Source organism: Pygocentrus nattereri, chromosome 11 (assembly GCF_015220715.1).
Source record: "Pygocentrus nattereri isolate fPygNat1 chromosome 11, fPygNat1.pri, whole genome shotgun sequence".
In the NCBI taxonomy this organism is placed as follows: domain Eukaryota; kingdom Metazoa; phylum Chordata; class Actinopteri; order Characiformes; family Serrasalmidae; genus Pygocentrus; species Pygocentrus nattereri.
The window spans coordinates 6,540,461-6,557,612 of NC_051221.1; the positions used below are offsets into that span (position 1 = coordinate 6,540,461).

Below are 17,152 nucleotides of genomic sequence, written 5' to 3' on the forward strand. Positions count from 1 at the left end.
TCCTCAGTGGTCAGGAACCCCATGGACCCTTACAGAGCAGGCACTATTTGGGTGGTACTATTCTCGACGTGCTGCTGTGAGTGGATCAGACACAGAAGTGCTGCTGCAGTTTTTAAACCCTGTGTCCACTCACTGTCCACTCATTAGACACCCCGACCTTGTCAGTCCACCTTGTAGATGTAAAGTCAGAGACGACAGCTCATCTGCTGCTGCACAGTTTGTGTTGCTCATCCTCTAGTCCTTCATCAGTGGTCACAGGACGCTGCCCACAGGACGCTGTTGGCTGGATATTTTTGGTTGGTGGACTGTTCTCAGTCCAGCAGCGACACTGAGGTGTTTAAAAACTCCAGCAGCACTGCTGTGTCTGATCCACTCAGACCAGCACAACACACACTAACACACCACCACCACGTCAGTGTTACTGCAGTGCTCAGAATGACCCACCACCCAAATAGTACCTGCTCTGTGAGGGTCCCTGGGGGTCCTGACCACTGAAGAACAGGGTAACAGAGTATCAGAGAAACAGATGGACTACAGTCTGTAACTGTAGAACTACAGAGTCCAGCTATACAGTAAGAGGAGCTGATAAAGTGGACAGTGAGCGTAGAAACGAGGAGGTGCTCATAACGTTATGCCTGATCGGTGTATACCAGAACCTCACAGTCCAGCTCCTGCTGACCCATAGCTCTGCAGTTTCAGCTCATCTAGTTCATTAACTGAAGCCCTTTACATTTTACTTACTAATCTAACAGAACACACCGCACTGCTGAAGAAGGAAACGTTATTGTGGTAGATCTTTTAATTCAAAACAAAGAAAACTCGATTTCTATTTCCTCAAAACCTTAAACCTTCTTCTTCTTTGCATATACATATATAAATCTCAATCAATCGTCTGCATAAACTGCCAAAGCAATATTATATATAAATATGGTCTTTAAGAATCTTTACTAAATGCTACAAAATTTGTACAATAGCAACAGGACAGAAGTGCTGGCTGGAGTGAACAGAGGAGCACAAACAGGAGGTGTTTACAGTCAGACGACCAGTTTGATCTACGAAGGTGAGGAGATCTAACCTACACACAGTAAGGATGGGACGTTCACTGGTTTTAATGGCAAACTGGTAATAAACCCAGCGTGAGAATCATGAAGAATCATGGTAACCATGTAGGACTACTGTCTTCACCAGGTGATGATGGGGAATTAATAGAACACGGGTGGGTTACAAACCGTGGGCTTTCTAAGTTGCTCGTCAATGCAAACGATGGCGAGAGTGTTGATTTTTTAAAAGTTGACTTCTTATGAATAAAATGTCTATCAATATCACACCTGGGATGAAAGGATTTCGGTGTTGTTTTAGTGTTTTCAATATATTTGAAAAGTAATACCATCATTTTGGTGACGATATGATACGACTCCACATATGAATCATATTCGTTTTTTGATTTTCTTGTGCATCTCGTAAGTAAAGAGTGGTGCCAAACAATCGGTCAAAAGGTATGATTTATAAACAGGATATCGACAAATTTCATATGAAATCTGAAGTGGCTGCAGATGTCCTCGTACGCTGTGGAGATGCGGGATATAAAATTGTCATGTGTGCATTATTTACGCACCTGGGAGGTTTTTCACAGAGCAGGGTTTCTTTACTAAGCTGCAGAATATAAACCCAAAGTAAGGTTTATCGCATAGGAAACACTATTAGATCTGTGCTTATTGGACAGGCTTGAGTTTTGGGTTTAAGTGATCTGACTAACCAGATTGTGCCCAATTTTCCCGCTGATTTTGGGCACACAGATGTACAAACCCATGATCTGTTAAAAGAACTTTCAGTATATATTCTCTCTACATCTGTAAAACTCCTTTAAATGACTGTTTTCTACCATGTGAATCTTTAAAAAGCTGTAAAACGGTTACAAGGTTTTATAAAAAACAGGTGCACACACTGCAGCAACTGTGCATATAAAACCCTGCCTTGTGGAACAACCTCCGACCTTCTGAACTGACTTCCTTTAGGCCTGGCACGTCAAACCGGGGAGCTTCTGGGTCAAAGTGCTGTGTGGATCAGCGTATACCCTCATCTAACGCTCTGAATCAGGTGTGTTTAATGAGACAGTGTGATGAAGTCCGCAGAGCTTTGGCCTGCGAGGACTGGAGCCTGACACAGGTGGGGTCTAGAACCTACAAGCCCAACACAGTCACACAGGAAGCGAACTGAATCTGCAGTGACTGGAGATCTGTCGTCCTTCATGGCTGTGAGGGTCCGGTCGGCGGTGTTTTCTGTGGCTGCTGCTGCTGTTCTTTGGTGGGAGCGTAGTAAAGCTCCAGAGGTTTGCTCACCTTCCAGTACTTCTCATTCACCAGCTCCAGCGTCAGAGAGCCGTTCAATGTCTGTCAGACAGGAGAAGAAGCATAAAGGACAGTCATAAACAGAACTGAGTACCAGTGAAAATACTTGGATACTGACAGCTTGACTTCATTATCAATGATAACAACATCAACAATAACAATAATAGTGATATGTTATATGCCACCTTTAAAAACCCAAGGATACTTGATATAAATTGATTCCTAAACAATAAATATTTTTTTTAATTCCTCAATTATAAGCTCAGCATTTTAGACAGAGGCACATCAGTGTAGTAACGCTGACAGCACTGAGTAATCAAGTATTGAAATCTGGTATTGTTGGTATCAGAGCAATTTATTTGATATCATACAAGTACAGCTTTTTAATAAAAGACAACAATGGCCCAAAACCTGACGTGAGACAGCAACAATGAGTTGGCTGGTGTAGTGGGTAACACCTCTGGCTTCTACACTGTAGACTGGGGTTCAATCCCCCTCCTGGGCAAACACCCTACACTATACCAATAAGAGTCCTTGGGCAAGACTCCTAACACCACCTTTGCCTACCTGGTCAAATTGTAAGTCGCTCTGGATAAGAATGTCAGCCAAATGCCATAAATGTAAATGTTAGTACCAGGGACAACAAAAATATGGCATCATTTTATGGTAAATATTTTATATACAATGTAAAGCAAATGCACTCCAGTATGCAACAAAGAATAATTGAAATAACTGCATGGAAAAATGCCATTAATAACTTTAGCCTTTGAAGGGTTAAAGATGGATGATGGAGTTTTGCCTTAATAATAATTAGGTGGCAACAGCACTCACCTGAGGCCGTATTACCACAGCACATTCAATACAAGAACTGACCCGAACTGCTATTCTTATTATTTTGGGAACTTTATTTAAGTATTTAATTTGGCTAATTGCAATTGCTTGCAGGCTTTAGTTGGCTGGTTTGAAACACTCATACAAATGCCTATGAGTGTAGAATCAAGAGATCAAAGGTGTGAAACATCCACAAAAGCACTCGGTGGAGGCTAGCACAAATGCTAACAGTGTTAGCTTCCTCACTACGCTCTTAAAAAGATGGCTCTTCAAGGGTTCTTTCTCAAAGATGATGTATATACATACATACATACATACATACATACATATACATATATATATATATATATAGCACCAAAAAGCACCAAACAGGGTATCAAGCTTGTAACAACAGCAGAACCCTTTTTGGTGCTATACAGACCCATTTTCAAAAAAGGTTGTATATGGAACCATCTATAGCACATTCTCCCTTATTCTGAAGAGCCCTTTCATGATGCAAAGAACCCTTTAATCATGCAGAGTGCTGATGGTTCCATATAGAAGCATTTACTTTGTTAAAGTACCCTGGAGGAACCACCTCTTTTAAGAGTTTAGCTTACTTTAGCAAACTCTTCTCAAAGAAAGAGCTGGTGACTTTATTTTCATCTGGAAGTGTAAAGAATTGTCTGAGTAGATCTTGTTGGAACCAATATTGACCACATACTAAAAAACAGAAAACTGGAACCTTCAGTGCTGGTCAGATGACCAACGTCAAATTTCAGTTTTCTGGTTCTAAAGGTTCTGGTACTTTGCGCGGTGGGAACACGCTCTAACAGAGCTAGACTGTGTACTTACGGAGAACTGTCCTCCGGCTGTAGTGATGTAGATGGTGTACTGTTTCTCGCTGACGTTCTGCAGGCTGCTCCCTCCTCCCTCCTCCCTCGTTCCCGTCTCTTCCTCTGCAGGCCGCTGTGTATTAGAGTGCGTGTCACTCTGCTGCTCCTCCAGTGCGATCCGCAAGGCCAGGTACTTGGACAGGTGGTCCACTGTTGCGTTGGCTGTGGTCTTCACATACCTGAGGAGCAGGTAGAGTAGAAAAGATTTCTTTCAGTGATTCAGAGAAAATTGTAATTTCACAAGGATTTGACTCAGTTCGGTTCTTTAGGAAATGACTGTGCATCATGAAGTCTCAACATTTCAATTTGAAACAGTTCTTGTGGAAATGATTCAGTAAATCTTGAAATTTTAAATCTCAGTTTTGATTGATTCAGTTATTTAGGACTATTAAGCAAATCGGAAAACCTCAAGTTTTACAATGAGTTGAATCAATTCAGTTCTTTAGGAAATGATTCAATGCATCATGAAATCTCAAATTTCTCAGTATTTAATTTGAAACCGTTTTTGAGGAAATTATTCCATAAATCATGGAATTTAACATTTTACAAAAAAACTGAATCAATTAAATTATTTATGACTATTCATTTAATCAGCAAATCTCAAATTTCATAAATGGAGTCAATGCAGTTCCTGACGAAATGATTCAGTGAATCATGATATCTCAAACTGCACAAAATCTCAGTCAATTCAGTTCTTTAGGAAACAACTTAGTGAATAATGAAATCTTACAATTAACAAAGGGTTAACTGTTCTTTAGGAAACAATGAAGTTAATCACGAAACCTTAGAGCTCAGAAAGATTCAAATCACAGATTTGATGTTATTTTTAATTGGAATTTTTAGGAAATCATTCAGTGCACTATTAAATAAAAAATTCTGATTGATTAAATTATTTCTGTAATTGCTCTATAGAATTCTATCCAAAAACTACAGTTAATAAAAATGTAACAGAACAAACTATTGACACCGCAGTGTAATTCAGACAAGAAAAACAATAAATTCTATATTTTAGATTTTTACACTTCAACACATTTAATGTTGGAAAACAATGTGTATATTATATTATTGTAATTTATGATAATTGATTACATCATTTCAAAATTCTCAAGGCCCTCCATAAATCAGCCTTCTTAGTCTGAGAAATATGTCTTACAAAAGCAAAACCAAAGAAACCACTTTCCTTTTATTGTCTATCAAAAGTGGAGACACTGGCCCACACGTATTATAAACAGCCATTCAGTCGTACCCTGCTCAGTTTGCTCTGACCTGGTCTGACTGTAGTGCTGCGTGTTGGCCAGTAGGGGGTGTGGGTGGAACACTAGCTCTATCTCAGAGGTGGGGCTCTGGCCTGGGGGTCTACGACTCTCCCCTTCAGCCTCCGAGTCATCGGATCCTCGCTGCCTCTTACTGCGGCTGGGGCCGGCCTCAGGGGCATGGCTGGAGGGGGCAGAGTTCATGTGGGAGGGGGCGGAGTCATGTGAGACATGCGAGCGAGAGTCAGCGTTGTCTTCTCCGCCGCTGAAGGTGGTGTTATCGCTCTCCTGCTGAGGTTTCCGCACACGCTGAGGCCTGAAGACCCCAAAAACAGCAACATTAGGGATCTCACAACATATAATGAACTTAAACTGATGCCATGTTTATGGGAACTGGGAAGTTTTCAACTTCCAAGTAGGAAAAATTCAGGTGAAAGTCCTTTGAATCAGTAATTCCTGTTCAAAGTTCCTAATCTGTGATATCATTTCAGTGTTTTAAGCTTTACAAACAGACTTTTGAGTTTCTGTTTGTGTTCAATAAGTAATTTGTGCATAATGTCTTTATTTACATGGAGACATATGGATATTTGTGAAGTTAAGCACTGTTCTGATCAAACTTCACTCATATGTGTCATTTTTTCCCACAATACTGTTGGTGAAATACAGCGCACTTAATCAGGAGTCACAACCCAAATGATAAGAAGAGACATGTTATCCTTTCAACAATAATCAAACTACCTTGGGAGCCACATCATTTTACAGTGGGGGAAAAAAGTATTTAGTCAGTCACCAATTGTTCAAGTTCTCCCACTTAAATAGATGAGAGACGCCTGTAATTGACATCACAGGTAAATCTCAACTATGAGAGACAAAATGAGGAAAAAACTTCAGAAAATCACATCGTCTGATTTTTAAAGAATTTATTTGCAAATAATGGTGGAAAATAAGTATTTGGTCAATAACAAAAGTTCATCTCAATACTTTGTTATATATTCTTTGTTGGGAACAACAGAGGTCAAACATTTCCTGTAAGTCTTTACAAGGTTGGCACACCTTGCAGATCTCCTCTACAGCAGTGATGTTTTGGGGCTGTCGCTGGGCAACACGGACTTTCAACTCCCTCCAAAGGTTTTCTATGGGGTTGAGATCTGGAGACTGGCTAGGCCACTCCAGGACCTTGAAATGCTTCTTACGAAGCCACTCCTTTGTTGCCCTGGCAGTGTGCTTGGGATCATTGTCATGCTGAAAGACCCAGCCACGTTTTATCTTCAATGCCCTTGCTGATGGAAGGAGGTTTGCACTCAAAATCTCACAATTCATGGCCCCATTCATTCTTTCATGTACACGGACCAGTCGTCCTGGTCCCTTTGCAGAGAAACAGCCCCAAAGCCTGATGTTGCCACCCCCAGGCTTCACAGTTGGTCTGGTGTTCTTTGGACTCAGCATTCACTCTCCTCCAAACGCGACGAGTTGTGTTTGTACCAAACAGTTCTACGTTGGTTTCATCCGACCACATGACATTCTCCCAACACTCTTCCAGAACATCCAAATGCTCTCTAGCAAACTTCAGACCTGCCCGGATATCTACTGGCTTAAGCAGGGGGACACGTCTGGCGCTGCAAGATCTGAGTCCCTGGCGGCGTCGTGTGTTACTGACAGTAGCCTTTGTAACGTTGGTCCCAGCTTTCTGCAGGCCATTCACTAGGTTCCCTAGTGTGGTTCTGGGATTTCTGCTCATCATTCTTGTCATCATTTTGACCCCACGGGCTGAGATCTTGCGTGGAGCCCCTGATCGAGGGAGATTAGCAGTGGTCTTGTAGGTCTTCCATTTTCTGATTATTGCTCCCACAGTAGATTTCTTCACACCAAGCTGCTTGCCTATTGCACATTCAGTCTTCCCAGCCTGGTGCAGGTCTACAATCTTGTTTCTGGTGTCCTTCAACAGCTCTTTGGTCTTCACCATAGTGGAGTTTGGAGTCTGACTGTTTGAGGTTGTGGACAGGTGTCTTTTATACAGATAACGAGGTCAAACCGGTGCCATTAATACAGCTAATGAGTGGAGGACAGAAGTAACAGAAGAAGTTACAGGTCTGTGACAGCCAGAAATCTTGCTTGTTTGTAGGTGACCAAATACTTATTTTCCACCATTGTTTGCGAATAAATTCTTTAAAAATCAGACGATGTGATTTTCTGAAATTTTTTTCCTCATTTTGTCTCTCATAGTTGAGCTCTACCTATGATGTCAATTACAGGCCTCTCTCATCTTTTTAAGTGGGAGAACTTGCACAATTGGTGATTGACCAAATACTTTTTTCCCCCACTGTATGTCCATTTTACCATCATGGCTGCAGATATGTCTCAGTGTGTGCTGATGCCTTTGTATAGACTAAAAAATATCACTTAAATGAAAACACAGACTCACTTTGCTCTGCTTTAAACTTTAACTCAGCTATAGGTGCTTTTCTCACATCTCGGGCAGGAAACGTTTCCACAAAAGTAGAACAGTTTTTTGTGAAATGTCTCTCAATGTTCGACTTTTTACAAGGCTGAAGCTTCTCATTCAAATTTTCCTATTCCACCTTAAATGGAAGGTAAAACCTTAAATCCCATTCCACCTTAAATCCAGAATGTAACTGCTGCACCATTGCACTGAATGGGAAAATTCAAACGAGAAGCTGGAAAACAAGAAACTAACTGCATCGTGACTTTTAAGTGTTTGTCAGTTTCTCGTTGCAGATAAAACGTATCAGGAAACCAGCAGGAGTGATTATAAACACAAATAAGTCCATTTGACTCCAAATTATCGATGTGCATCTTAAATCTTACTCCTTGCCGTTTCGTTAGCTACTAGCTGGGTGAGACTGTTGTCTGTGTTGCTATGGTGACCAGCCGTCTGCGCTGATCTTCAGGGTTAAAGGGTGAATCAGCAGTTCTACGTTAACTCCAGCGTTTAAGACCATTTACTGTTAAACTGTGTTGAAGGATCAGCGGAGCTTTATTTTACTGTAGAGGAGGATTATTTTATTATTACCTACTGATCTGATTCAGCTGTGGAGCCACGACAGGGCAGGAAAACAGCTGTATGTAGCTGACTGCTGGACTAAATCAACATTTAAAATAAATAAATAACTAACCAAACGACTCTTTAACTCAAATGTAAGAGCTTTTTACAGGCATACTGCTGTCAAATAAGCACTAGCTTACTATGAACTTCCCAACATCTAACAGCTAAGGTTGCAGGCACGCTTTTAGATGGGAAGCAGGAGATTTCATGTTGGAAAACTGAGCTGTCATAAATGGGGAATAAGTTTCAGATTGACCAATGAAACTACAGGGAACTCATTTTACAACAGCAGTTAAGCACTTCCTCTGTTAGATTTACACACGATCACGGTATCTGGAGCATAGAACATCATAATGGACCTCATTATTATATATCAGCATGTACATTGTTCATTATAGTGCACTAGTGTTGGCGCCGTGGTGAGTGTCTGTACTTGTGTAAAGCCTGCATGCGGAGCCCCTCCTCGATGCTGGAGCTCAGCGCAGTTTTGTTGTGCAGTCGGCTCAGCTGCTCCAGAACGCGGTCCTGATGAGCCTCGTATTCGTCCCGACTCGGATAAATCTTGGAAATCAGAGCATCGAAGTTCGGGTCTCTCCGCAAAGAGCGCTTAGAGACCAGCTTCTTCCTACAGGTGGGGCACTCTTTATTCCTGCAGCACAAAGGAGGAGAGGAAAAAGAAGGAGAGGATATTTTTATTTAAACAATGAAAAGCTGGCAAAACACAGCGAGGAGGGTCTGGGTTCGATTCCCCGGCCGGGTGACCGGGGTCCTCTCTGTGTGGGGTTTGCATGTTCTCCCCGTGTCTGTGTGGGTTTCCTCCAGGTTCTCCGGTTTCCTCCCACAGTCCAAAGACATGCAGTCAGGCCAATTGGACGTGCTAAATTGCCCCTGGGTGTGAGTGACTGTCTGTGTCTGTCTGTCTGCCCTGCAATGGACCGGCGACCTGTCCACGGTGTATCGGGTATCCACCCGATGACTGCTGGGATAGGCTCCAGCACCCCCCCGTGACCCTGACGGAGAAGGGGCTTAGAAAATGGATGGATGGATGGAAGCTGGCAAAAACTGCAGAAAATGTGTGTTTAGGTGGTGATAATTCTTAACGTTTGCTGAATCCAGACCTTGGGACACATTTACTTCAAAACAATGGGATCGAACTGCTCACCATGTTGCCATGAGGGACGGGGATGCAGCCTCACTTCCTGCTCTAAAAAGCAGAGGCGTGGCTAAAATAAAGCTCCACCCACACACCCCTCCACAAACTCTCTGTTTCCATAGAGACATTAAACATGGAAGAGCAAGTTGTTGTTTTTTTTTTTTAATTTAAGAATTAAACTCATAGTAAATCTAATTCTTCCAACTTCACTTTAGGACAAAAACACTAAACAAAAAAAAAAAACAAAGTATTATTTTCAAGTGCAAATTTAGAGGTTAGAGTTTGGGACAGACACTGCACAATAGAAAGAACCCTGTAAATTATGTTTTTGTAAACTATATCTATTATTGATTTAAATAGATAAAAATCCTTATAAATCTGAATTTATTTGATCTGAATACTTTTTAATGGGACCCCAGGTTGAATTAATGTATAATATTTCTAATATAGTATAATGAAGCCATAATAATGTATTTTTAAAATATTAAACGTTATATATTATAATTTATTTATGTGGACTTAATTTTGCATGCCTAGTACTACTTGTTTTTATGTTGCACCTTCATGCCGAAGCAAATTCCTAGTCTGTGAATCCTGTTCATTGACAATGGCAATAAAACTTCTTCTGATTCTGATATTACGTTTAATATTTTAAAAATACGTTATTATGGCTTTATTAGTGAGATTGTTTTCACTGAAGCCAACAAATCCGAGGAATCTTAATATCCTATTGACCAATATAAACACCCAAACACATTAGTCAGACCCTAGTGTCCAGATATAATATCATAAACCATATACAATAAGTTCATGTTAGTCTTCCGCACACAGTGACATTTATTCATTAAAATTCCGTTTTTCCGGGGAGGGCAGATTTCACCACCTTTATTGACGCCTTTAAATACTCTGCATCTGATTCATGAAAATTTCATACCACATAGAAGTGAGCAGAGCTTTGAGCTCAAGCGCCAGTCTAACAGCATTTCAATTATATATCATTTACATAAACCATAACCTAGTACATGCAGATGTTTTGGTAAAAAGACTATAAAATGACAATAATAAACTGGGAGGTCTTTAGTCTGGAGGATGCAGTGTCCATTATTTCTAAAAGGAATTTCAAATTTTGATTCATTCAACCACAGAAAACTTTTCCACTTTGCCTCAGTCCATCTTAAATGAGCCCAGAGAAGGCGGCAGCGTTTCTGGATCGTGATGACATACGGCTTCTTCTTTGCATGATACAGCTTTAACATGTGTTTGTGCATTGCACTGTGAACTGTGTTCACAGGCAATGATTTCTGGAAATGTTCCTGAACCCATGCAGTGATTTCCAGTACAGAATCAGGCCTGTTTTCAATGCCTTGTCCCTTGCATCTGGAGATCTCCGGATTCTCTGAATCTTTTGATGGTATTATGTAGTGTCGATGGTGGGATATCCAAAGTCTTTACTATTTTAGGTTGAGGAAAATTTTTCTGAAATTGTTCCACAATATTTAGAGACAGTTTTTCAGTTTGGTAAACCTCCGCCCATCTTTGCTTCTACAAGACTCTGCCTCTCTAAAATGCTCTTTTTATACTCAGTCATGTGAGTTTGTTCCAAATTGCTCCTCCAGCTATTTTTTATTAGTACCACTTACTTTTCCAGCCTTTTGTTGCTCCGTCCCAACTTTTTGGAGATATGTTGCTGCCATCAAGTTCTAAAAGACTTAATGTTTTTCATGAAATGGTAAAATGTCTCACTTTCAACATCTGAAATGTGTTCTATGTTCTATTCTGAATAAAATGTGGGTTTATGACATTTGAAAATCATTGTGTTATGTTTTTATTTACATTTTACACAACATTCCAACTTTTTTGGAATTGGGGTTGTAAGTACATCCACTTTTATACTGGATGGCCTTGTGCACCAATTATAAGTTTTGTTATATTTTGTTTGTATTCTTATTATTGGTATTACAGATGATGCTAATAATAGGTTTGGTTAGTTAACTGCAAATCAGGCCATTTCTAGGTTGATAGTAAACTGTTGCGCTTAAATTTACATGCTTGGCTATCAGACGTGAGTTTGTGTGCTTATCTTACGCTCAGATTTGACCGTAAACAAATTTGAATAAGGGCCGAAGTGTAAGGCGCCCAAACTTTTGTATACAGCTGTAAGTGAATTTAAGGGTGTGTGAGTTTAACGCTTACCCTGATCTGAGTGCAGTGATGATGCACTCGGAGCAGAAGCGATGGAGGCACTCTTTGGTGGTCATGGTGTTCTTCAGCATGTCCAGGCAAATGGGACACATCAGCTCACTGTGGAGGCTCCTGGGAGACACAGCAATCTCTGTGCTGTCCATAATCGCCTCCTGCAGACCCAGAGAAGAACAACACCAACACGTATTTAATTCATATATGTCCAAATTGATTCAAGATCTTCAAATTAAAGAATCCATTACATTAATACATTCCTTACATTACATTTCTACATTCTTATTAAGGATCTATGCCAAAAAATCTTCTGTTCCATCTTAAATTGAGCAGCAGTTACATTCTAGCGCTTAAATGTGGGTCTACTACATGTACAGCTTGGACGATCCTCATAGAAAAGCACCGACCAGTAGAATGGGAGCCTAAGCGTGGGCTAGAGGGGTTTAAAGCTCCACAGCCCAATGCTGGGGGGCTTTAAACCCCTCTATCCCACGCTTAGGCTCCCATTCTAATGGTCGGTACTTTCTGTGTTCTCTGGAGTGATGGAGCTCCAAATACCTTTGGGATGAGTTGGAGTGATCCAGACATGACCATCCAACATCAGTACCTGACCTCACTAATGCTCAATCAGATCCTTACAGCAATGTTCCACATATAGTGTAAAGCCTTCCTAGTACAGTAGAGGCTGTCACTGCAGCCTCCCTATCAATACCTATTAAAATATTGTCATCACAGATTGTTCTCGTATGATGAAAAATATGCTTTATTATTTTATAGAATTTTTTTATTTCATATCGTTTTTTTTAACCAAATATTTCTTGTTAAATCATTTACACTTTGTCTGGTTCCTATCACCACCACTGTGAACAGTTCGGACTCTATGTTTCTCTAGTACAGAGCGTTTTACACCAGATCACTCTGAATGACTCTATTTGATTATGTTGGATTTTTTGAAAATTTGGTGGAATTCCCATCTCTGGGGCAGGACAAGACAAACTGAGCTGAGACTTGAGGGACATTTTGAGGCTTTATTAATTACATAGTTGTTGTTGCACTTAAACCTCATGCATTCATTTAGTAATTTTTCACTCATTTAAACTCTAATCAAATTGAATGACGAATGGATCAGTAGATATGGTTCAGAATTATTAGGCAAACAAACCCTGTTACCTTTTCAGAGAAAGGAAGTTTTGTTGTGACACTGTGTATATAATGAAATTGTGAAATTGCTATGATGTGTGTAAGTGGGGTTTATATGCGTAAGAAGAATTTATATGTGTATAAGAGAAGTTTGCATTTCGCTGCTGTCGGAAGAGAACCTTGAAAATGGTAACTTTACAGAACTTTACGTTACTCTTAATGCAAGTCAATAGAATTTATATGTGTATGAGGGGGTCTGGATGTGCATAAGAGGGGTTTATATCTATATAAGGGGGGGGGGGGGTGTATGGGTACTAAGGGGGTTAGCTGTGGTACCTGCGGTGTTCGGTGCAGCTCATACAGACTAAGTTCCCACGATTTACTGGGTATCTGTAAACTGAGCGGATTCGCCATCACAGCCTGAAACAACACAGAGTAGAGTCTGTTTAGAATCAGTTTAGAGCTCTTACAGTTTAACACAGTAACATCTGGTATTATTAATCAATTTAAAATGACAGAAAACCCAGCAGGCATCTTTTACACATGAAAATCAATAATCCAGCCCAAAATAATGTCAGTAATGAAGACAATCAGAGGCAATAATTCAATCAGCCAGGCTTAATGACACCAACAACACTGTCAACAAATCAATCAGCCAGGCTTAATGACACCAACAACACTGTCAACAAATCAATCAGCCAGGCTTAATGACACCAACAACACTGTCAATAAATCAATCAGCCAGGCTTAATGACACCAACAACACTGTCAACAAATCAATCAGCCAGGCTTAATGACACCAACAACACTGTCAATAAATCAATCAGCCAGGCTTAATGACACCAACAACACTGTCAATAAATCAATCAGCCAGGCTTAATGACACCAACAACACCGTCAATAAATCAATCAGCCAGGCTTAATGACACCAACAACACCACCAACAAATCAATCAGCCAGGCTTAATGACACCAACAACACCGTCAATAAATCAATCAGCCAGGCTTAATGACACCAACAACACCACCAACAAATCAATCAGCCAGGCTTAATGACACCAACAACACCGTCAATAAATCAATCAGCCAGGCTTAATGACACCAACAACACCATCAACAAATCAATCAGCCAGGCTTAATGACACCAACAACACCGTCAATAAATCAATCAGCCAGGCTTAATGACACCAACAACACCACCAACAAATCAATCAGCCAGGCTTAATGACACCAACAACACTGTCAACAAATCAATCAGCCAGGCTTAATGACACCAACAACACTGTCAACAAATCAATCAGCCAGGCTTAATGACACCAACAACACTGTCAACAAATCAATCAGCCAGGCTTAATGACACCAACAACACTGTCAACAAATCAATCAGCCAGGCTTAATGACACCAACAACACTGTCAACAAATCAATCAGCCAGGCTTAATGACACCAACAACACCGTCAATAAATCAATCAGCCAGGCTTAATGACACCAACAACACCGTCAATAAATCAATCAGCCAGGCTTAATGACACCAACAACACCACCAACAAATCAATCAGCCAGGCTTAATGACACCAACAACACCGTCAACAAATCAATCAGCCAGGCTTAATGACACCAACAACACTGTCAACAAATCAATCAGCCAGGCTTAATGACACCAACAACACCGTCAATAAATCAATCAGCCAGGCTTAATGACACCAACAACACCGTCAATAAATCAATCAGCCAGGCTTAATGACACCTACAACACCGTCAACAAATCAATCAGCCAGGCTTAATGACACCAACAACACCACCAACAAATCAATCAGCCAGGCTTAATGACACCAACAACACCGTCAATAAATCAATCAGCCAGGCTTAATGACACCAACAACACCGTCAATAAATCAATCAGCCAGGCTTAATGACACCTACAACACCATCAATAAATCAATCAGCCAGGCTTAATGACACCAACAACACCATCAACAAATCAATCAGCCAGGCTTAATGACACCAACAACACTGTCAACAAATCAATCAGCCAGGCTTAATGACACCAACAACACCACCAACAAATCAATCAGCCAGGCTTAATGACACCAACAACACCGTCAACAAATCAATCAGCCAGGCTTAATGACACCAACAACACCGTCAATAAATCAATCAGCCAGGCTTAATGACACCAACAACACCACCAACAAATCAATCAGCCAGGCTTAATGACACCAACAACACCACCAACAAATCAATCAGCCAGGCTTAATGACACCAACAACACCGTCAATAAATCAATCAGCCAGGCTTAATGACACCAACAACACCGTCAACAAATCAATCAGCCAGGCTTAATGACACCAACAACACCGTCAACAAATCAATCAGCCAGGCTTAATGACACCAACAACACCACCAACAAATCAATCAGCCAGGCTTAATGACACCTACAACACCATCAATAAATCAATCAGCCAGGCTTAATGACACCAACAACACCGTCAACAAATCAATCAGCCAGGCTTAATGACACCAACAACACCGTCAATAAATCAATCAGCCAGGCTTAATGACACCAACAACACCGTCAACAAATCAATCAGCCAGGCTTAATGACACCAACAACACCGTCAACAAATCAATCAGCCAGGCTTAATGACACCAACAACACCACCAACAAATCAATCAGCCAGGCTTAATGACACCAACAACACCGTCAACAAATCAATCAGCCAGGCTTAATGACACCAACAACACCGTCAACAAATCAATCAGCCAGGCTTAATGACACCAACAACACCACCAATAAATCAATCAGCCAGGCTTAATGACACCAACAACACCATCAATAAATCAATCAGCCAGGCTTAATGACACCAACAACACCACCAATAAATCAATCAGCCAGGCTTAATGACACCAACAACACTGTCAATAAATCAATCAGCCAGGCTTAATGACACCAACAACACCGTCAACAAATCAATCAGCCAGGCTTAATGACACCAACAACACCGTCAACAAATCAATCAGCCAGGCTTAATGACACCAACAACACCACCAATAAATCAATCAGCCAGGCTTAATGACACCAACAACACCATCAATAAATCAATCAGCCAGGCTTAATGACACCAACAACACCACCAATAAATCAATCAGCCAGGCTTAATGACACCAACAACACTGTCAATAAATCAATCAGCCAGGCTTAATGACACCAACAACACTGTCAACAAATCAATCAGCCAGGCTTAATGACACCAACAACACCGTCAATAAATCAATCAGCCAGGCTTAATGACACCAACAACACCACCAACAAATCAATCAGCCAGGCTTAATGACACCAACAACACCATCAATAAATCAATCAGCCAGGCTTAATGACACCAACAACACCATCAATAAATCAATCAGCCAGGCTTAATGACACCAACAACACCGTCAATAAATCAATCAGCCAGGCTTAATGACACCAACAACACTGTCAACAAATCAATCAGCCAGGCTTAATGACACCAACAACACCATCAATAAATCAATCAGCCAGGCTTAATGACACCAACAACACTGTCAACAAATCAATCAGCCAGGCTTAATGACACCAACAACACCATCAATAATAAAGACAATCAGACAGAATAAATCGATCAGACAGAATAAATCAATCAGACAGAATAAATCAATCAGACACAGTAACAGCAGCAGCAGGACAGGGTAGATCAGGTCCAGCTGTAGTCCAGTTCTGCTGGTGTCCTGCTGTACTGACTGCTGTGCTCCTGTGTTGCTGTGGTGGGTTTTGGTCCGATTACAGTCTGACTCCGTGTGTAAATCTGCTGATCACCGTGTTTTCAGGCGTTGGAGGTGCTGAAGTTCCCAGTTCAGGTCTGATTGTGTTTGAGGTCTGAGATCTTCTCCTTTCTCTTCTTCTTCTGTGAAACGCAGCAGCTTCACTGCACCTTCACCTCCTCACGGAGCTTCATCTCCAGCCTCTTGCCGCGCCTCTGGCTCCGTGTTTGCGGTGAATTTGCATCCAGCACATTAAAATCGTCCAAATCTGATTATTGTTGATATTTTTGTTCTAACTTGCCCCGTTTCCCCGGATGTTACCTCCTCCAGCCTTTCACAGACTTCCTGTAGCGCTGGGCTGAGTTCTGCACATTAGCGCCTACCTGCGGCCAGTGGCGGTACTGCAGGCGGCGCTATTGCGCAATCACTCTACCATGTAATAAACCGAAAACACATTCACAAGTAATTTCAGGTAAATAGCTTAGAGTAACACATACAGTTCATGAGAAATAA

General features: G+C 41.0%; 1 protein-coding gene across 2 annotated transcripts; it reads right to left on the bottom strand.

Annotated features, from left to right (window-relative positions):
- Positions 1-767: 767 nt before the first annotated feature.
- Positions 768-16,986, bottom strand: LOC108444533 (E3 ubiquitin-protein ligase RING2-A). 2 transcript variants are annotated; one of them, XM_037542920.1, is made up of 7 exons: positions 16,695-16,986; positions 13,197-13,280; positions 11,718-11,878; positions 8,805-9,020; positions 5,321-5,623; positions 4,014-4,233; positions 768-2,390 (listed from the first exon to the last, which is right to left on the bottom strand). In XM_037542920.1, the coding sequence occupies exons 2-7, from the start codon at positions 13,272-13,274 to the stop codon at positions 2,247-2,249; spliced, it is 1,122 nt and encodes a 373-aa protein (XP_037398817.1). In that variant the 5' UTR covers positions 13,275-13,280; positions 16,695-16,986; the 3' UTR covers positions 768-2,246. The 2 variants fall into 2 exon arrangements, with proteins under 2 accessions (XP_037398817.1, XP_017581241.1); XM_017725752.2 differs by lacking the exon at positions 16,695-16,986 and having other exon boundaries at positions 13,197-13,896.
- Positions 16,987-17,152: the final 166 nt, after the last annotated feature.